We start from the raw sequence: 21,843 nt of genomic DNA, 5'->3' as shown, positions 1-21,843 counted from the left end.
TCGTTATTTTTCTCTTGATTTAAAGAATTACAAGAACAATTATGCTTTCTATCTTCCACACTGAGCGTAGTTAGGCTCGTTTTCAACTCACCCAACACATTTTGTTTTTCATATGTATATTTTATGGATTTGGAAAATGTTTCTAAATCCTTTTTAAAGGTTGTAGACAGAGTAGAGTTTTGCTATACAGTATTTACATTTCTGTATAAAATATTTGGTCAAAATAATTACATTGTTCATTAAAAATTATTTTTTTTTACCTTCAATGAATATTCAAAATTTGACAGTTTCAAGTATAAATGGTGGTAGTGCATCAATGCTATATTTAATCCATAAATTCAAATTAGACCAAAAGCTAGTAGCTAATCCAGTGAAAAACATAAATTATCTGTTGTCTCTATCTCTGTATTACAAAAATGGCAAGAATTACAATCAATATTAAAATTATTCTCAGGAATAATCCCCTTGTTGGAGTGGATATTGCGTTATAAGAGTGGGGGGCACAGGACCCCCTGGTGCGCAAGGTCCTGGAGGTGGGGGGTCTCTGCCGGAGGTGTGGTACCCGGGCAAGGTGAGGGGCAGGGCGGGTAGTGGAGGGGGACCTGCCTGGGTCTCTGGTGCCCAGGAGAGGGGCTCCAGGCCTGGGTAGTGGATGGGTGGTGATAGGGGACTTGCCTGGGTGTCTGGTGGCTGACAGAGGGGCCCCAGGCCTGGGTAGGGGATGGGTGGTGATAGGGGACCTGCCTGGGTCTCTGGTGCCCAGGAGAGGGGCTCCAGGCCTGGGTAGTGGATGGGTGGTGATAGGGGACCTGCCTGGGTCTGTGGTACCCGGGAGAGGGGCTCTTAGCCTGGGCAGAGGCAGTGTGGAGGTAAGGGGACCTGCCTGGGTCTGTGGTACCCGAGATAGGGGCTCTTAGCCTGGGCAGAGGCAGTGTGGAGGTAAGGGGACCTGCCTGGGTCTATGGTACCCGAGATAGGGGCTCTTAGCCTGGGCAGAGGCAGTGTGGAGGTAGGGGGCTGGCCTGGGTGTCTGGTACCCGAGATAGGGGCTCTTAGCCTGGGCAGAGGCAGTGTGGAGGTAAGGGGACCTGCCTGGGTCTATGGTACCCGAGATAGGGGCTCTTAGCCTGGGCAGAACTGACACACACGAACTCTTAATGCGTTGTTGGACCGTGTCAAGAGGCGTAGCCAGACCGTGCCAAGAGGCGTAGCCAGACCGTGTCAAGAGGCGTAGCCAGCTGGCTCTGTGGGTCTGCAGTTAGATGTATCTCGACCAATGTGCATGTCGGCCTTGCAGCATGTCACCAATCTCAGTAAAGGGGTGGATCCTCGTACAAGGAGCGCGAACGGTTGGAAAGAAGACACAAGAAAATGGCGAATAAGTTGAGTTTATGTATTCCATAATATTGTCACGTTAAGCATCAGGAAAATATTATTCGTAAGTAAATAGGCTCGTGTCTTTGGGCAGGTGCCTGCTCATTTTAAACAATCGATTGGCAACCGCTTATCAGTCATGCTAGCGCTTTAGCGTAGTTAGCTACGATAGCTGATCTGAGCGTTGCTGTAAATGGCGTCCTCACTACAAGACTTGCGAACAACATATCGGACGTGGGTTAGCAAGTTTACCATTGTTAGTTTAGCTAATGCTAGCCTAACTGAATACACTGAGCCGAAAGCTGTCCTGTTTGTATGACCTAACGTTAACGTTACCCATTGATGATAATGGATCTAACGTTAGTGCCACTTTCCAAGTGACGGTATGGCTTTGCACAACTTGGTTTTTGCCGTGGATGTGGATTATGGAGATCACGACTCAAGCGATCGTGTGGATGTCAGAAGTCACCGTGTAAAACGAGGAATACTACGAATCCTGCTGCATTTCGGCTACAAGTATGGATTTGGGAAGGTCCGCTGGGGTTATAAATTCTTCCAGTCCAAGATTGGTCGCAATGCTAACCGCATATCCAGGGGCTCGGACTTCAAAGAACTTCGGGACAAAACGTTTGAGGACTTTGAGATGGAATTTGAAGCCAAATTGGATGTAAAGGATAAAACGTGTCCTTCCCAACAGAAGCAGCAGCCCAACCCCTCTGCCTCCGTTCAAAACGCACTCAAAGAAGCTCTGTTGGATTTCCAATGGGACAGACCAGACATCACCTCGCCCACTAAACTGTCATTGAGACCTAGGAAGTCGAGCCGAGCTGGCAAGGCCAGTATTTCACACGAGGATGATGTTTTGGGTGATGGGAGAAATGTGTTGTTTGTTGTCTCGGAGTGTCCACATTCCAGGACACAACTTGAAAAGTACCTTTCCCTTCAAACCCACGACGCACACAAGGACGTGTCAGAGCACATTCTATCCAGAGGGCTCCACGAAATGTTGCTCCAGCGACACGTTGTGCTGCACTGGATTGACAGTAGTTCACATCTCCAGGTGAGTACAGCGTTAAGTACTAGATCAGTGGGGAAAAACTGGTACATTTTGGTCGTGGCTGCTGGTAAATGAAGCTAGCACCCACACATTTGCCGGTAACCTACCTGGAGATTACAGTTTCTGAACATCAGTCTGGATGATAAATGGAATCCAAAAATGTAGTTTCTTTCCCTGATATCAAGAGTAACAACCAGAAAACACTATCAAAAGCATCAACTAACTTTTTCATCCACGACCACCACAGTGGCTAGTTTCCAAAATTCACCCAGCACTTCCAAACAATGTTGACTTGCTAGCCTGGTAGAAAAAGACAGCAGCACCTACAGTAGCAAGAGCATTTGGCTGGTGCTGGTGTTAAAGGGATAGTAGTAGTAGCCCTATTTGCTACTTACCAATGAGGTTGATTGGTAGAGTTATTGCTCAGCACAATCCATGCTGTTCCACATAGTAGTTCTGGAAAGTTGAGCAAAAATGCTCCTGTATGTACAAGCTGACTGAGACTGACATGTCCTTTTGTGCACTGTGGATTACATTTGAGTGAGCCTGGGTCAGTTTGTACATACAGTAGCATGATCCCATTGTTTGAACTATCCCTTTAAACTTCCACTGTAGCCTATACTTTAATAAATTTGGTCTTTTGTCTGATTCAGGTGATGAGATGTGAGGACCACCTGGGGTCTGACAGGCTGTCGGCGTTCCTGGGGCAGATGGGTGGCAGAGTGGTTCCTGTGGACACTCTGCTGAACCTCTGCTGTGCTCACAAGTCAGAGCTGCTTTCCGGTCTTGGGAGAGAAGCCTTTTCCTTTGGGTCCAGCATTGGATACCTGCTGTCTTCTGAACAGCTCTACCGATTGGCTTTTCCTGTCGTAGGAGGGCTTCTCCGTTGGGGGCAAGGTTAGTTACATGGAAGTGAACTGTCAAAGAAGGATATGCTTCGTAATTGCACAAAAAGTCAGCATGCACATGAAGATGTTTGATGTGCAGCATCAAACATGTTTGAAACACTTTTGTTACCTGAAACTGATTGCTTGATTCAGTGTTGATGATATGAAGCTAAATTGTTGTGATACATCATACTGTAGTGTACATCCTCATTGTGGAATGGAGTTTCTTTATTTGCAAATATTTAGACGTGCTACGATTATACAAAGAATACTCAAATCTACCGATCATGGAACTGATAAGGAGAGTATGTGGGCAATGTTTGTTTGTTGCAAGTTCTGTGTTCGGCCACAGCTATGCTGTTTTACGTGTGATTGGGCTGAAACCTTTAGGGTGTGTAAAGGGCACCTGTGCGGGTGAGCTGACGGAGCTGGATTTTTTTATTAGGCTAATTAGCTAATGATGTGATGCCATCAGTGATTATGTCAAAAGTGATGTCATAAGGACACACACACACAAGGAGGCATTGTGACAAGACTGATCAGTGATGTCATAGGGGGGCACACACACGCACACTGTCGATGTCATCAGTGATATAATGGGGCACACACACACACACACACACAAGGAGGCATTGTGACATGACATCACTAATGCAATAACATTTAGTGAGCAACACATATACACACACGCGCCAATATGGCAGGCGAGGCCGCGCAGCAGCCGAGCCTAGGCGTGCTCGATGCCTAGTTGTAACTCAAATGCAATGCATAAATGACATGTAGGGGAGATGAAATACACCTAATGCAGGAAATGAAGCCTCATCATTCATTGTGTGTTGTTACTCTTCACTCCACCAGGCGATGCGTCACAGAGCTGCAGTGTCTTGGTAGAGCCGGTGTCCTGCAGCCAGAGGCTTCTGCCAGAGCCGCTGGAAGTGTGTCTGAAGGCAGTGGTGCAGGGCTGGGACGCCTCATCGCTAACACAAGCCTCCACAGCGTCGTGGGTTCTGCAGTGCTCCAGTAGCGGGGACCATCATGGACAGGCTGCCTTCCAGCATCTCCTCATGGAGCTCTCTGCTCAGGCTCTGCACATGGTGAGACATTCAGCCAAGACACTTGTTTCTTTAGGCAACAATGGTGTTTGGGGGCAGTTTCTGTCTTAGTTCCACACCCGTCCCAGTTACAGCCTATTACAGCGTACAGTCAGTGCTAAAAATGACTTGGCGTGTTCTCTCCCCCGCTCTCTCTTTTTCTTGACTGAAGAAACGCATCGCTCAGAGCGATACAGCACACAGCACGGGGAACCCTAAGTAAATGCTAAATGGCCTGCATTTATCTAGCGCTTTTATCCAAAGCGCTTTACAATGAGTAGGTACATTCACCCATTCACACACACACATTCACACACCGATGGCGGCAAGCTACCACGCAGGGTGCTGGCACAGCCATCGGGAGCAATTTGGGGTTCAGTATCTGGCTCAAGGACACTTTGGCATGCAGAGTGGTGGAGGTGGGGATCGAACCACTGACCTCTTTTATCCAAAGCGATTAGTGGACAACCCGCTCTACCTCCTGAGCTACAGCAGTAATTCTGGGAAATGTAGGAAATTGCTGACGTAGAAGTAGATGAGGAGGGTTGAGCAAAAGTTGGTACACCAAATATGTAAATTGCAACACTTGATAAGAAAAGAACGGCGAACGAACATCACAAATTGATAATGATTAGTAAGGGTGTCCCAACTAGGATTTATTTTTGCTTTGAACACATTTGGCTGATTTGACAGGGCGTTTTGTCTGCTTTTGTTCTGTGAATTTAAAGAACTTTTCCCCCGTCTCTCGCCTGTCCCACCAGTTTGCAGAAGTGACTGACAGCGACCTGGTCTGCTCAGCTGTGCTCTCCCCGCTGTCACCCTTCACGGCTCTGCTCACTGTCCTCCAGCCTGGGATCACCCAGCACAGCCAGCTCCTGCCCCCCGACACCGTCACCCCCGCCACAGCCGACACCTCCGCCGACCTGCCCCATGTCGTCAGCAGTGTGCTGGGAGTCGTCTATGGCCTCATGGAGGAGGAGGGTGACAGCGGAGATGGTGAGGATAGAATAGTAATATTCAGGGTTCAGAAATACTATTTGTCCATTTTGGGAAAATGTCTCTAGCTGGAATTCTTAATCATCATAACGTTTTTTTTGTACACAAAACAAGATCTGACTTGTAGCTTTGAAAGTACACGAGGTTACTGTTTATCTGACCACTTTTTGTGCTTGTTTTATGTTGTTCCTATAATAAAATATATATATATAAACCATCATTGAAATCTCAAATATTAAAATAAAATCACTAAATCTGATAGTGCTGTCATGTCATAGTGAAAACTGTTTTCATTTGAATACTTGGGATATCAGATAGTTTGCTATTTATTCCTGTTTGTTTGTTATTCTCAGCCCAGTCACAGGAGCCCCAAGTTCCTGAGTGGGCCCAGCAGGAGCTCACCCATTGGTCGAGCCCGCTGAGGACAAGCCTGACAGAGAGCTGGTTCCCTCAGTCTGACCAATCAGGAGTCAGTTCCCATTTAATGGAGTCAATGAGGTATGGGGATTCTTACTTAAAAAATCTCCCATTGATCATTTTCATATAGCACTCAACTATTTAGTTACCAAGTGCTTTACAGGCAAAAACAACAAGTATAAAACCCAATAAGATGAACACACAAACAAGGTTATAGAGGAATAATACGGACAGGTAACAGAATAAAATTAGTAAAAGCAAATGCTGTTAAAGTCTATCTGCAGAAATCTATTTTTAGAAGTGATTTAAAAGTTGACTGATATTTCTGTACTTCAGGCAGGACATTCAAAACACTAGTTACCCGGTCGCACAGTGAATGTCCAGCCGTTTTATTCATAATTTCTTTATTTTGATGCAACAGATCCCTGCTATGACATAGCAAAGAGAAATGTTGGGTACCTACCTATGATGAGATAGAAGCAATGTTTTCTCTCTCCAGACTGGCAACATACATGCTGCTATTTTGTCAGCTGAAAGTATGTCTGTCTGTCTGTCTGTCTGTCTGTCTGTCTGTCTGTCTGTCTGTCTGTGTGTGTGTGTGTGTGTGTGTGTGTGTGTGTGTGTGTGTGTGTGTGTGTGTGTGTGTGTGTCTGCATGTGACAGACTTTTATTGATACTGTAGAAGGAATCTCCTGCGCTTCAACCCCTCCACAGAGGGAGGTCGGTGCTCTCAGAACAGGACAAAACAATGTAAACAGGTCAATGGGCCACTTCCAAAAGGACTAACCCAATGAGTGAGCTGGAGCACACGAAGTCACTTAAATAAATTTAATAAAGGTACAAAACTGACGTTTCGACGCGCACTGCGTCTTCTTCAGAGTCAAAAAAAAAAAAAAAACTCTGAAGAAGACGCAGTGCGCGTCGAAACGTCAGTTTTGTACCTTTATTAAATTTATTTAAGTGACTTCGTGTGCTCCAGCTCACTCATTGGGTTAGTCCTTTTGGAAGTGGCCCATTGACCTGTTTACAGACTTTTATTGATGTTAGCTTTGAATATTTGTCAGACAATATTGGGGGGAGGCTTAAAAACAAGACCTAAAATGAAGGAACTCAATCTTGGCCAAAAATTGTCAATTTTAGTCCAAATACTTGACTTTGTTGTGCTGTGGCCCAGGGTGCTGCATGCAGTACCAGAGCAGAGAGAAGAGGAGGAGCTGTCCGCTCTACAGCAGGAGCTTGTCAACAGTCTGGCTGAACTCTACCAGACCTCCCAGGGCCTTGACCAAAAGAAGGGCAAGAATCGTAAGACCACATCTCAAGTTGTATCTGTTTTTCAGGGGTTTTGTGCAGGCCTGGACATGTGTATGGAAGATTTATTTGATCATTTCCAGGTCTTAACAAGTTTGGTAAATACTTAGTATCCGTTTGGGCATCAATAAAGAGCTTTTATGAAAAAAGTGATATTCAGTCCATACACACATTTAGACTGCGGTTTTTATGTAGCTTTAAACCAGCTGACGATTCATAAATTAGGAGATTGCTGTCGGTGCCAAGAATATTTTATGTTTTTTGGCCAGAGGAGGATAATGCTCAGCGTACGTCATGATGTTAACATCCAGGTTGTGGGATGGAAAACATGTAGGAACCCTGATTTTTAAATGCACCCTGTTTATTTTAAATAGTTTGGTTATCTCCCACACCATTTCCTGTGTTGTCAACTTGCCACAAAAGTGGCCCCTGTCTTCCTCAGTATCACTTCTCCTCTCTGGCCTGCAGGTGGCGCCCAGCGCACACCGGTGAAGCAGAAGATGAAGACTATGAGCCGCTCCCTGCAGATGTTGAACGTGGCCCGGCTCAATGTGAAGGCCCAGAAGCACCAGGCTGAGGCCGAGGGCCGGGCGTCGGACAGGCAGGGCAAGAGACGCTCGGACGACAGGGGCAAATGTGGAGCAGCCAACACTATCAGTGAGCATCTCTTTCAACACTTCACAATACTGCTGGCATCACGAGATAAGATGAAACCTTAACCATCCCTGTGGGGGATTTGCTGTTTGTAGCAGGGACATGGGATTCAGCTACGAAAAAATACGTCACCGACAATTTCAACACTAGCACATGTTACTTGATGTTCTGTACATATATTCACACAATATATAAAGTATAATGATGAGAGTGGCATGCACATGAAGAACACAAATATAGGAATACACGGCACATACACGATATGCAAAATATCACGGTTAAAATATGGGTACCCTAAATGTAATTTAGATTGTTATTTTATATTGATTGATGAAGTGAGTAACTGATTGGAGAAAATGACCTTTACAGAACATTCCAGGTCTTGATGAGTATAGAAAATTAATTTGGTTGTTTTCAGGTTCGGAAGTTTGGGAATTTCACAAAAAAAGTGTGCATAAATATGGAAAAGTTATTTAGTCATAATACACGACTAGCTGTAAACACACTGCTATTTCATAATATGTTGTCATATTTGTTTTTAGAAGAATAACCTTCAGCTATAATAATTGCCTGGTTTAGTCATTCAAGACACGACAAGAAGAAAAATCACTTTGAAATTAGACCAGAATTAAGATATGATGCAGTCAATATCACAAGCCACCCTATGTTCAGTTGGCCTATATTAATTTAAGTCTAATTTAACAAAACAAGTCATTAACATGTCTTCTTTCCTCAACCAGACTTCAGCAGTGAGGCAGAGCTGCTGGCCCACCTCACCTCCAGTTATGACAAGACTGTGGCAGAGAGACACTTGTCCCTCCGCACCGAAGTCCAGCAACTTGTGTCTGCTGTCAAAACCTTCCTCATGGCCAAGTCAGACCTGGAGGTGAGACACCCTTAGTCTTTACATGTGTTTCTAGATTGACTTGACCTGATCCACAGCTTTCCTACAGCAAGCTGATGCTGGATGTATTCATAGATTGTTGTTCTGCTCAATTATCTGGCGATTTTAGTTGTCACTATTCTAATAATTTGGGGATATTGCATTGCATAAACATTTAATTTAAATCAGAATGGCCACTATAATTGAACAAAATAAAAGAATATTGTCATAGATCATTGAGATCAATAATTGTATCTAACAAAAGAATCAGAATTGTAATTTTAGCTGGAATCGGCAGATTTACAAATTAATTTAGGACTCACTTCGATAGTAGATTCGAAAAGAAACGTAACAATGAAAGTATTCTACTACACATCCATTATTTTCAAATCAATAATGTTTAGTAAGGCGACAACAAACACTATATCTGAACAAACAATGTGTTTCACCTGCAGGCCTGGTCAGGTATGCTGATTACCTGACTTATCTTAATTCTTAATGTTTTGTTTTGCAGCTGAAGACCTCCCTCTTTGTCCAGCAGCATCTTCTCAAATCCAGCAAATGGATCAGGCAGCTCTATGGTGCTGGTTCTGATGCTGAGAGCAAAGTCAGAGAGTAAGTGCTTTCTAATCCAATTTGAGAATGAGTGTTAACATAGAGGCCATTTACACCTGTCATTGACATGTGTTTTCTGTCATCAGATTGCAATCTGATGGCAGAAAACACATGTTAATGACAGGTGTAAATGGCCTCATAGAATTCACAGGTCACATAAAGCCCACTCTGGTTGTACTGGCCAGATCCCAGGTGTGAAATGTGTGTTTAACTGTTAACCGTGTTTGTTAGCTGGGCATTACTGATAAATGGCATGTGTGGCCAGTCAACGTTATCTGGATAAATCAAGGTTAAAAAAGTGGGCATCTGGGTAGGGTAGCGGTAGATTCCCTGCCTACATGTACCAACACGAGGGTCGCAGGTGGTCAGGCGTCCATACAGGCACGATTGGCTGTTTTTGTGGGTGGGAAGCCGGAATGAGGGGGTATGTGTCCTGGTCGCTGCACTAGCGCCTCCTCTGGTCGGTCGGGGCGCCTGTTCGGGGCAGAAGGGAACTGGTGGGATTGTGGGAATAGTGTGATCCTCCCACGTGTTACGACCTGCCGGTGAAGCTCCCCGCTGTCAGGTGAAAAGAAGCGGTTGGAAACGGCACATGTGGAAGCATGTGTGTGTCTACGGCTCTCCTCAGATTGGCAGAGGGGGTGGGGCAGCAGGGGGAAATGGCCAAGTACAATTGGGGAGAAAATCAGAAAAAAATAATAATAATAATAATTCTGTGCTGAAACTTTCAGTAACCCAGGTTTTGTCTTTTGTCCTAGGAGCCAGCTCCAGACGTTGCTGAGGTTGGAAATGTGCAAGCTCCTCCCCTCAGAGCAGTATGACTCACTGGATGTTGATCAGATGGTAGAGGAGGTAGGACACTCGCTCGCTAACAATAATCAACAACAACAACAACAAGTATTAACACTGGCAGGTAGATTCCAAAATTCACTAGACGCTTTCACCCTTTTGTAAGCCACACACATTTTTAATGTCTGGTTTCCCACCAAAGAGGCAGTAGCCAAATGACCAGTATTTGGCTGCTTACTTGTTGCTATTGTTCATTTTCTTTGACTGATACTGGTACCCATTCTAAAACTCGACTTTTTTTTGGTGAAGCCTTTCTTTTTTAAGCTATTTTAAGTACGATTTCATCATGCAGTAGAGAAATGTATTTTTGTGACACGTTTAAACATGGCGTTTTGTTTTTCTCTAAATAGAATCAGACCGTGCTCAGTGGATTCCCCAATAAAATCACCACAAACTAATATCGCTACAAACTAACAGAACATATCTAATTGAAAGCAACATTTAATCAGCCTTCCTTACATTTTGAAACATTTTCATCCATCATTGGAACTGACAGGTATTGTTTTCTGTGTACTAGTAGTTGTTTGAAGCCACAACCATGATAACTACATTATTCTGCATACATAACCAGTTCAATTTAAACTTCCTCTGTTCCTCAGGTGGCTGACATGCTCAGGATTATCTCCATAACCAAAGACCCAGTTTTCCTTGCAAAGTTCATGCAAGATGAGATCCTCCCTGGGTGAGTGTGTTTGACTTCATGCAGACATGTGATCTTTCAAGGTGTTTGGTTTTTCAGAGGACGTTTTGGACACAGGTCAGATTTATTTGTAATGGGAGAGTATTCCCTGATTTTTATCTGTAGGATCATTTTCTTGTCCGTAAAATGTTAGAACACAATAGATCTGCTTGGTATGCACAATTTAATCACGCAATTGCTTCCATAGTTGATCATTTCTGAGCTGGGAATTATAAGGTTTATCTGTGTGGACTGTGGAGTGCTGTTCTGAAATACTGACCATCAAATATTTGACATACCATCTGGGAAAACTGATCAGTGCTTCCAATGTTTTTTTTTATATTTAACCCCCAAAAGGTTATTTGAAAAAGAAATGACTCCACACAAATGGAAATAGCCAAATATTTCTCTTGCTCACCTATAGTTCTTAGGATCTAACACTAGTCTTTCTGTGTCGTGGCAGGTTCCTGACAGCCATCCCTAGGGTGCTGGCAGACGTTTACCACAGTCTGGGCACCCAGCTCCCTGAGGCCCTGGTGGCCGTCCTGCCCGCTGACTTCTTCAGTGACGAGTCTGTTGCCAAGGACAGCCTTTCTCCTTCGGCCTCCTCTCCTCCCCTCTCCAACGCTCTCAGCCTGGCTTCAGACAGCGGGGAAGGCCTGCAGGACCTGCGAAACCGCTCTGCCAGCAAAAGGAGGTGAGGAGGGCTTTGGGTTGTCTAGAAAGACATGTTACAGGGTTCCTACAGTTATGGAAAACCTGGAACTGTCTGGAAACGGTTCAGAGAATGAAGAATTAAGAGAATGATTCACACCCCACATATTGGAAATATAGAAATCTGTGCATAATCGATTTTGTCAACCATTCCAGTGTTGTAAATCCTATCTGATCCGGTTTGAGAATCCAGTCTGATCAATCTACGTTCCTTGGACAGAATATCCAATCATCAATTTCTTAAAGTTTTAGGTCCCAAGTGACACTTGTAGTTAGCCGAATCTAGACGTTTTGTATAGTTGTATAGACCTAGACACCACTATTACAGCAAGAAAATTGACATTTTGACATAGGTGCTGACCAATTTTGGTCCTTGAATTTCATGCTTTGTCTTTAAACAACCTTGGAGTTTGATGAGGCATAATATGATTAAGCCCTCATATCAATTGTGCTAAAGTTTTGACAAAAACATTGTTCGTTATTTTGCAAGGTCCATGTGCACGTTTGTGCAGGTTTTTCTTAAACATTTATTCTTTTGTTTTTGTTTTAGGAGTGGGATGCTGACTCGTCATCGCAGTATGACTGAGTCATCACAGAGTCTACGCCAAATAGAGATGCCTAAAAAGATGACAAGAGCTGTAAGCTGACAAAACCACATGTTCAATATAAATGGATGATATTCATCCATTTATATTGTTTTATAACTATACCTGGATCAACTACTGTCTGCTAAATAATGTGTTTTTAACCTAGGTAGAGTCAGCCACAGAAAAGTAAATTGGCTAAATTCTCTAACACTTTCTTTATTGTGCAATGTGACAAAAGCCACCCATTTGGGGCATAAGAAGGTGAACACAAAGCATGAAAAGTATTTGCAAATACTACGTAGCTCACTCAGGTGTTAGCCTTCATTTGAGCAATACCTTAGATGAGTTCTTGTGTTCTCAACAGACCAAACCAAAGGTCTCTGCTGCTTCAGAGAAAGCCATTGCAGAGCCGCCACCTCAGAAGCATCAAGGTACATGTTGGGTCACATCTCCTTTATTCGGTATGCCCTGCAAGAGGTATAATCTTTTGGATATCAGAGTCCTAAATACATCTTCTTTATGTCTCCAGAGGTGACCAAGGTGAGGAGAAACCTGTTCAACCAGGAGCGCGTTTCCCCCTCAAAGAAAGCCAAGCTGCCCCGGAGCCAGTCTGTGTCCGCCGTGGAAGGACTGAAACGCAAGCGATGCCAGGAGTCCGAAGGTATTCAGAATTACCGGTTAATTCCGAGAAATGGTCAACGAAGGGATGAAAGCTAACTTTGTATCTACAGGAGATGCCAAATCTAAAACTTTACCTGCCACTTTTGCCAGCCAACTAGGTATTCTGTGTACTGCTAGATTGCTGTGGTTGTTTTCACCTCTAAAAGGAAATCCTTCCTTTTCAGAGAGACACAAACTCCTAACAAATCAAGTGTCTGAGACGCCCCTCCACAAGCAAGTGTCCAGTCGCCTCCTATATAGGCAGAGGATGGGAAGGTATTTTAATAATTTGCCAAATTGAGATTCATACAGGAGAATAACAGAACATTTTTTACTTTCTCAGTTCAAGATAAGATATGTTTGACCCAAAAATCTTAAGCAGTAGCTGACAAATAAGAAATCTTTACTCATGCGTTTTTACCTTTCTTTTTCAGGAGATCTGCTCCAACTGAGGACAGCATTGTGGAGGAATCCCCAGTGAAACCTGCAGATGGTATTTGGCTGATCTTTTCCCTACACAAAATATATTGACACAAATGTAACGATTGCTTAAATATTATATATTAATCTTGTATTTGATTACATGCAACAACAGTAGACGTGCCGCCTTGTGAAATATAGACCAGAACTGGACACATTAGACACCACTGAGGGACCACAATTATTAGCTAATAACTAATAATCAAGATTTTGACCTCCACTGCAATTTGACAGCATGGTAGCACCACCCATATCTTCATTATTCACCTTTAGAAATACATTGAATTGCATGCAGGTGATGCATTGTCTTTTATTGTGCATTGCTTTTGTAACAGACGTAAGAAGGAGCCCGAGGATAAAGAAGTTTGCTAGAAGACATTCAACCATCTTCTACCCAAGCTCACAGCCTCGCTCCCGCAACTTGGACAAGGTCCTCTCTGCATCCCAGCTTCCTCTCAGTGACGGCAAAATCAGCGGGGTCAATGTAAAAACAGTGCGGTCTCCTATGCGTCTTCTCTTTGGAGCTGCTCAGTCCCCCAGTCGTCCTTCCACCTCCTTTGACTCTTACGCATCCAGGGCCAGCAGGAGCCGGCTGTCCACAGCCTCTGATGTCTTTGAGGTAAATTAACCAAAGAATTTGTTAATTTGAATAATGGGGATACATTTAGTAGCTATAGCACTAGCACCTAAAAGCTTTTAACTTTTGCAGATAAAGAGTGATTTTGCTCTTTTCTTTAAACAAACTACCTGTGACTCCTGTGAGCTCCTTTTTTCACAAGCGGTTTCTTCTTTAATACAGTGGTTTGTTTTGTTTCCAGTACTTGAGATTCTGGTAGCAGAAGTTTTTAGCCTTTGTCAACAATGCTATTGCAGGTTTAAGAGGCTAACATTTCCGTAAAAACAAACAACTACAGAATTGCACATGACTAAAGCGTCTTCCAAATATGTTCACATGATTTTCCTAATGACTTAGAAATGTTTTCAGATTAAAGTTTTGTAGCGCTATTTTGCCCACAATTTTCCAATTTTGTTCCACAATTTTCCAATTTTCCAATCCTAATGTGCTGTGAACAAGTATCTTTTTGTGTACTGAAGGAACACTCACTTCATAATGAATGACCTCTTAAAATTCTTAACTATTTAAGCGAGTTGGGAGATAATACCAGATTGCATCCTTATACTCCAATAACTATTTTAAAAATGGCTTGCAATAAAGGTACTCATTGGAGATGACAATAAAGTCTAAAATTGTACATTCATTCATTTGTCAAATTCTGTTGATCAATTTAACAACAGCTTGATTATTTTACCAACCTTTTTCTCCGTTTTCTTTTTAGAGTCCAAATAAAACGCCAATAAAGTCACCTGGTAAACATGGAAGGGCAGCTACGGGGAACAGGACCCCAAGAACACCAAAGACTCCACAAACACCCAAGACCCCACCAGCATCCAGTAGGCGGGTGCTCTCGGTCCCTGAAAGCCCTGTGGCAGGTAGCTCTCGTGAGTCTGGTATGGCACTCAGGGGCAGCCCCTTCAGATCGCCGGCCAGAAGGACCCTTATAGTAGAGACGCCTACGAAGGAAAGCCCCGTGAAGAGCCCGCTGAGGGGTATTCTCAGGACCCCAGTCAAGTCCCCGTCTGGATTACACCTACTCAATAGCCCAAGTTCCAGGACTCCCCGGAAGAGTGTCACATGGTCGCCGTCACCACGAAAATGTAGGCTGGCAGAGAACAGTGCGACTTTTAAGGTGCCAGAGTCACCTCACAATGCAACCAAAAGCTCCCGGAGATTACTGAGAACACCCACCAAGTTTAGCAGTCCTCCCAAAAGTCCCACCGTGAAAGCCAACATTTTCAAGACCCCGGAAAAGATCTTTCCTAAAGTGCCATCACAGGTTTCTGAAAGCTTATTATATGGTGGTATGTTGACACAGGAGATAAATCATAGGTCCTCTGATGAAAGGCTTCACAACAACATGAACACGCCTGTAAAGGATGTAAAAACGGACACTGTTGTTAGTCCCCAGGAAACTCCTCTGCAATCCACACCACCTCAAGACCACGACGTCCCACCGAGACCCAACAGTAGAACTCCAACCAGCCCAGGTCCTCTCCACCTAATGATGACTCGCTCTGGAAGAACTCCATGTAAGCCAGTATTCACACCAAAAAGAGGTCCCACCATTTCAGAAAGATCAGATACTTCCCCAAAGTTTCCAGTGGTTTCACGGACAAGAACTAGCTCTGGCCAAGATGCTGCAAGTACAACCAGACTTATCTTAAGGTCCCAGTCTAATGAAAGTCTGCCTTCCAGACCAAACACAGAATCCAGCTGTACTGAGACTTGTGACCCTGTGGAAAAGAAGAGCATGCAGTCAGAAGTGCAAGAGAAAACGCCACAGAGGTCCTCTGAGAAAAAGCCACAGAGGTCCTCTGAAAGGCTTCATAACAAGATGAACACACCTAGAAAGGATGTAAAAACTGACACTGTTCCCCAGGAAACTCCTCCACAATCCACACCCCCTCAAGACCACAGCTCCCCACTGAGAACTCCAACCAGCCCTGGTCCTGTTCACCAAATGAGTACTCGCTCTGGAAGAACTCCAGTTAAAAGCTCAAATCTCATGTCTCCGTGTAAGCCAGCATTCACGCCAGAAAGAGGTCCCACTATTTCCGAAAGATCAGATACTTCCCCAAAGTTGACAGGAAAACCCCTGAGAAGAACTAGGTCTCACAAAGCTGCTAAAAGTAGGACCAGACCAGTATGGTCCCAGTCTAATGAGAGTGCGCCTTCCAAACCAAACACAGAATCTAGCTGTACTGAGACCTTTGGGCCACAGGCTGAACATTCCCAAACTTCTGAGTCAAGTTCCCAGACTGATTCACAGCAATTTGATTCTTCACATTTTAGCTCTGCCACCACAGAGGACGATAGCATGGACATTGTTGATGCTGCTGTCGTCAAGACCCAACTTAATGGAGGTCTCAAGATGAACATCAGCTTTTCCAGGAAGCCATCAAAGTCCAGCGAAGGCTTTCAGTCAAATGAAGCCTCTCCCACACCACCTCTGCCACCCCAAGTCACACCTGGCCGAAGCTATGGCTTTCGGAAGACTCCTGACCGCCAACAAAGGGAGGCCGCCGCTCGTTTGGGGTACTCTGATGATCCCCCTCGATTTTCAACCCCCAGAAGTTCTGCAACACTTAGTCGACGAAGAGGCTTGGGCACTCCAACCGCTCGGTCATACCAAGTAGAATTGGACATGCAAACATCTGGACTTCCGAAACTCAAATTCAGACGCACAGACTCGTTTAATGCTGGTGATTTGCCCACTGACGGTCCACGATCTGGAGGTCAGAGCCCTTCTGTGGGTGTGAAATTCTCTCAGCTGGAAAGCCCCTTGGCTTTGTGCTCTAAACACAGAGATCCTGGATGTGTCTCGCCAACTGTCTGCGCTCATGTCACTCCAGCCAAGAGCACACCTGGCAAAGGTGTCCAAACGTACATCTGCCAATCCTACACCCCGACGCGCCATCCTGTGGGAACCATGTCCCCGATGGGAACGGCAGAGATGATCCCCTCGACCCCTTCACCTCAGAGTGTAGGCAAGGCAACCGCAGACAACCTCAACAGCTGGCCTCGGAAGAAGAGAGCCCAGATTGGGGTGGTGGGAGGCAAGGATCGTGGCCTGAAGGGGGAGCCGCTACTGGAGGAGCTCCTGGAGGAAGCGGAGCTTGGAGTTAGCAGGTTGCAGGACATTGAGGACACTGATGAGGTCTCGAGCAACAGAGCTGCACCACTGGCTCTTTTGACCGCCAAGCGGTCACCTTGTATAGGAGCAGACGAGTCACCGCTCTCCCCGCTGGGAGATTTGGACTGGATGGAGGAGCTGGCTCAGCAGGCTGACGGGGCTGATCCTCAGAAAGGTGAAGATGACGTGATCTGGACTGCTGACAATGGAGATGTCAAGTCAAGTAAGCTGTCACAGAACAAACAATATTTACAGTTTCATTGCCAAAATGAGAGATCTGCAATGTCAAAACACATGCACTTTCAAAATAATGACTGTTATGAAAGTAAGTAACACTCAGAATAGACTCAGTTATCGGTCTCTATCCGCCTGAGAACTTTCTCCCAACTTTCGTTGTTAAGACTGATTAGAAAACAATTAGAGTAAAAAAAATGCATCGCAGAACCATTAGAGGGGCCCTTCATGCAGAAAGGAGCAGTAACATGCAGAAGTTGTGTGCTTGTAATGGGATGAAACAATGTAATGTAACGTTGCTCGGGACATCCATTTTCAATGTTTTAAAAAGCTCTCCGTGTTACAAAGTGATTCTCGAATCAGCAGAGGGTGGAGCAGCAACCAGGATAAATAATAAATTAAAATTAGCACTAATGGGGGATAAAAATGGGATAAAAAAATCTGGGGAAAAATTATTAATAATACAAAGTGATTCTCTGTCTCCAGTTTGTTTCACTATGGAGGATAATGGAGGGAGCACCATTTCCGGTAACTGGACAAAAGGCCATAGATGTGTTAATGGGCCGTGCTCACTAACGTTCAAACAACTATTTTTGACAAGATGTTCCCATGCGATGTAGGTACAGATCTCTAATCATCTGCGTGCCGAGACTACACTCACTATGCAAATTAAAACTCAATGGTTAGCTTCAGACCTTTTATTTTGAAATGGAAATGTTTTTTAAGTTGCAATGATCACAATTGTGTGTGTTTTTTTAATGTTTTTCTTCTGAAGCAGATATGCTCTTGTATAGGGTTGACCGGCGCATGCCGGTGTGAATTTCCCATGTTTAAAACTGTTTTGTTGGCACAAAGGCCCGTGCCCAGCCAGAAAACTAGAGACTATATGAAGCTCCACCTCACGTTAGTCGGCTGTGCAATGGAGTGGGGCGAGGAGGAACGAATTCCACCCAAACCTAGTCCAATTCTTTTTTTCTTTTTCTTTTTTTAATAATAACAATAATCGATAAAAATTCCACATGATCGATTCAATTCCTTAACGATCAATTATCGATTTCCGATGATTGATGAACATCCCTAGATGAGACCTTTCAGTTTGAAATGCACCCTGTGTGGTTGTGTTACTGTAATGTAGTCATGTTTGTCTTTGTTTTTGACAGGAGCGACTCCTCCCAGCTCCAAGGTGAGGAAGTCTGTGACGGCAAGTGGGCTTCTGGCCCTCACTCAGTCCCCCTTGTTGTTCAAGAGCAAAACAGCCTCTGCTGCTAAGAGAACTCCACACTTTAAAGGTAACATGTGCAGTGCTTGCTTCTATGTTTTTATACTAAGAGAACTCCACACTTTAAAGGTAGCATGTGCAGTACGTCCTTTTCTGTTTTTATACTAAGAGAACTCCACACTTTAAAGGTAACATGTGCTTGCTTGCTTCTATGTTTTATGCTACCAATCATTTTTATCTACCTGGGCTGGGAACTAACTTCTTTGTCTAATAGGCTACAGTGGCTGATGTATAAAGAAAACCTTTCACCAGACAGTCTAAATCTACCAGCTGGTGACTATTTCCAGTTCTGGAAGTTAAAGACCCCATAAAGTCAAAAATCTGTTTTTCTTCTTGTTCCTTCAGTTGGATGTTGTTCTCTTCTCTGTGCAGAGTTTGACACTAGAAGATGTTTTCACAACCATCTGTTGAAAGTGCAAAGTTTCTCTGAGCTCACTGAAAAGGCCATTTGCATGATTTGTGACATCACGGATACCGGAGCCAATCCCTGGCCAGGATTCAGCAGTTAAAGCCCTTGTTTGTATGCTGTGATTGGCTAGTTACGGTTCTAGATAACCCAGATTGTTTTTTTAATGAGGGAGAAAGATGGGGGGGGGGGGGGGGAGTCATTTTAAGGATTTTAACAAGATAATTAAAAGAAAAATTGCAGAAAAGCTATCGGACACAAATTATTATTCAAAGTAGAGTATTTTATAGACATCTTAACACTTATGACTTTAGGGGGTCTTTAACTAACTTAAAGCCCCATTCAGTAAGTTTTCCCAGTTTTACTGTTGGAGAAACTGCGCCCTCTGCGTGCATTAGTATCGATAACGATATCGCCATTCAAAGTCAACAAAACACAGCGCCAGAAAGCTCTATGTACATGTTGTGACATCGGGTACTCACCACATGATGAAATAATAATCCATAGTTCCGTGAAACATCATTTTCGTAGCAAATCCGAATCGAGTTACTTCCTTGTTTTCATGAACACAGCGCTTCCGCTGTACAGCGCATGCTTTTTTTTTTTTTTTTTTCTTGCTACTGGACGTGGCAGACAAACTGCTTAGTCCCAGTGCTGGCCAATGGAGGGAGGTGTGGGATAAATAAAGACGAGGGTCTCCCTATTCCAAGTCAATCTACCATGTCCTGTGACTAAAAAGCTGTTCTATTTCAGTAAAAAATGTCAAAAATCTTACTGATTTAAATCTCTGAATGTTCTAGACGAGGCTGCATCTGAGAGGAGGATGGGGTTTGAGGTGGAGCTTTCTCCCTGCAGCCAGCCTCCCAGACGCTCGACCACAGGGACGACCTACAGCAGGAAGAGACTGCTGGACTGAAGCACCCCGCCACACACTGCCCCATTTTGTGTCTGACACACACTTTGTCAGCTGTTCTTTTGATGGCTGCCCTGAAAGATGTCTTTCAAGCATCGCTTCAAAAGCTGTTCACATGAATGTCTCCTCAACCAACAAGTTTGGCCCGTGGACCCTGAAAAAGTTTTCTGTTCTGTAATGGCTGGCCATTTTAGGAGTATTTTGTTTTGTAGGTATGCCCAACGCTAAGGTTTAAACTCCCAAAGAGCTGAGCTGTTGCTCAGATGTTTAAATTTGCCATTTCTTTTAATTCAGACTATTATTTCTCATTGATTATTTTATCCTAAACATTGTGTAGTCATTTCCTGCCTGGGAGCTAAAAACTGGAAAATGGTCATGTTTAATGCCACCACTCACTCGTTCTTCAAAATTGTAATCGGCCACTTTGCAATCGAGTCGGTGTAAATGTTATTGCTATAAAGACGATTCATGTTTATTTATTAGTTTGTTTACATGTTCTCTGTGCCACAAAATTGCTTTTGTAAATTTGTAAATAAAAATTGATTTTCCAAATTAACTTATTGCAGACTTAATTTTTTCAGATACCCCACACTATATTTAGTTCATTTTTCCCTTTGTTCTCAAGTCTTGGAAAAGCAGGTCTACAGTAAAGCAAAGTGTTTTGAAGTAATGTTTTTTTTTCCCTTGTCTTTGAGAATGACTTCATTTATATACTTCCAGTTGATCTGCTGCCACCTGATAAAAGGAAAGCTGATAGTTCACCCACCTGTCTAAAGGTCAGTTTTGTAAAACCTAAGTGCCCCTCGTGATTTTGATAGGTGCATTTATGTGTTGGGCATAGGACGTCATGTTTAATTCACTTCTATAATACCCCCAGAGGTTTATTATACTTGGTTATGATTATGATCTACTAATGACTTTGATTATTTCTATTTCCTTGGCATTGCTGGTTGTCCTGGCGATGTGTGCCTTGGAAATCAGTGTCGAGTAGTCATGAGGTATCCTTGGTGATGGGCACCCACAGTCTGTGCCATCGAGAAAGATAAGGTGACCATGCATCTAGGTCTGCCAGCCTGGGAAAAACCACAGGTCAAGTGATCTGCAGCAGCTAAGTACGGCAAGAAGTAAGACAAGAAGCATTGTTCACATGTCAACAACATGCCTACTAACAAATATGACCTATCACATAGCTTTATTTTCCAGAAAGACCCAGGTGAACTTCATTTCACTTTTTTAATAGCACTTTTATGGTGTAACAAACGGACTCATACGTTTATATGTTTGTTGCAGACTCATTCCAGTTGGTGCAGCAAGGCCAGTGAACTTTGATCTGAGTACTGTATGCCTACAATTTCCTCTTTGATTCACAGATGACTGAATTAGCCCCATAAGGAGCTCAAGGCCTTCATATGAAACCGTATTGCCACTCTGTCAACAGTAGAGATTGAAGGCAAAGCTATGGTGACTTTGTAGGTTAACCTCTGTGGGCCTGAACAGCAACAAACACCAAATCTCTTTATTCAGTCTATTGTAGCCTAACCCCTATTGTGAAATCAAAAATAATCTGTATATTAACTGATTTGCTACTCTTTGTAAGGCACATAGGCTATATAAAGTAAATCTTTATAAAGCATTTTCAAAACCATAGTTACAGTGCTGAGAAAGAACAAAAACTAAAAATGTACACCAATGTCTATTCTACTTATGTATACATACAGAAAAGTACATACAAATGCATACATTTCATACAGAGGAGATATGTGGATAGATTTGATATACATACACATACAAACAGCTATATGCACATGCATAAAACACATACAAGTGGTAGCGATGTCGCCTCACAACAAGAAGGTCCTGGATTTGATTGAGGGTGTGTCCCCATTCCCATCTCCTCAGTGCGTACTGCCCAGGTGGGCAGTAGTCAAAAGGGCCTTTCTGTGCTCCCCTGGGGTTTCCTCCACATAGGAAGCCCCCGCTAAAAAGCATGAATAAATATGTATATATA

General features: G+C 43.7%; 1 protein-coding gene across 1 annotated transcript; it reads left to right on the top strand.

Moving 5' to 3' along the window:
* Nucleotides 1-1,759: 1,759 nt before the first annotated feature.
* ticrr (TopBP1-interacting, checkpoint, and replication regulator) lies at nt 1,760-20,316 on the top strand (the record flags this gene model as incomplete). Its single annotated transcript, XM_083663050.1, has 21 exons — nt 1,760-2,434; nt 3,085-3,328; nt 4,177-4,412; nt 5,171-5,405; nt 5,759-5,903; nt 6,997-7,124; nt 7,599-7,787; nt 8,525-8,670; nt 9,182-9,282; nt 10,041-10,134; nt 10,731-10,813; nt 11,274-11,507; nt 12,075-12,162; nt 12,476-12,542; nt 12,641-12,772; nt 12,957-13,047; nt 13,206-13,264; nt 13,587-13,870; nt 14,589-17,226; nt 18,398-18,526; nt 19,723-20,316. 21 exons carry the CDS (start codon nt 1,760-1,762, stop codon nt 19,836-19,838), a joined length of 6,114 nt encoding a protein of 2,037 aa, XP_083519176.1. The 3' UTR covers nt 19,839-20,316.
* Between the last annotated feature and the right edge of the window lie 1,527 nt (nt 20,317-21,843).

Source organism: Poromitra crassiceps (genome assembly GCF_964638095.1).
Source record: "Poromitra crassiceps genome assembly, chromosome: 30".
NCBI classification, from domain to species: domain Eukaryota; kingdom Metazoa; phylum Chordata; class Actinopteri; order Beryciformes; family Melamphaidae; genus Poromitra; species Poromitra crassiceps.
The sequence above is the reverse complement of the archived record's forward strand: the minus strand, read 5'-3'. Positions and strand labels throughout refer to the sequence as shown.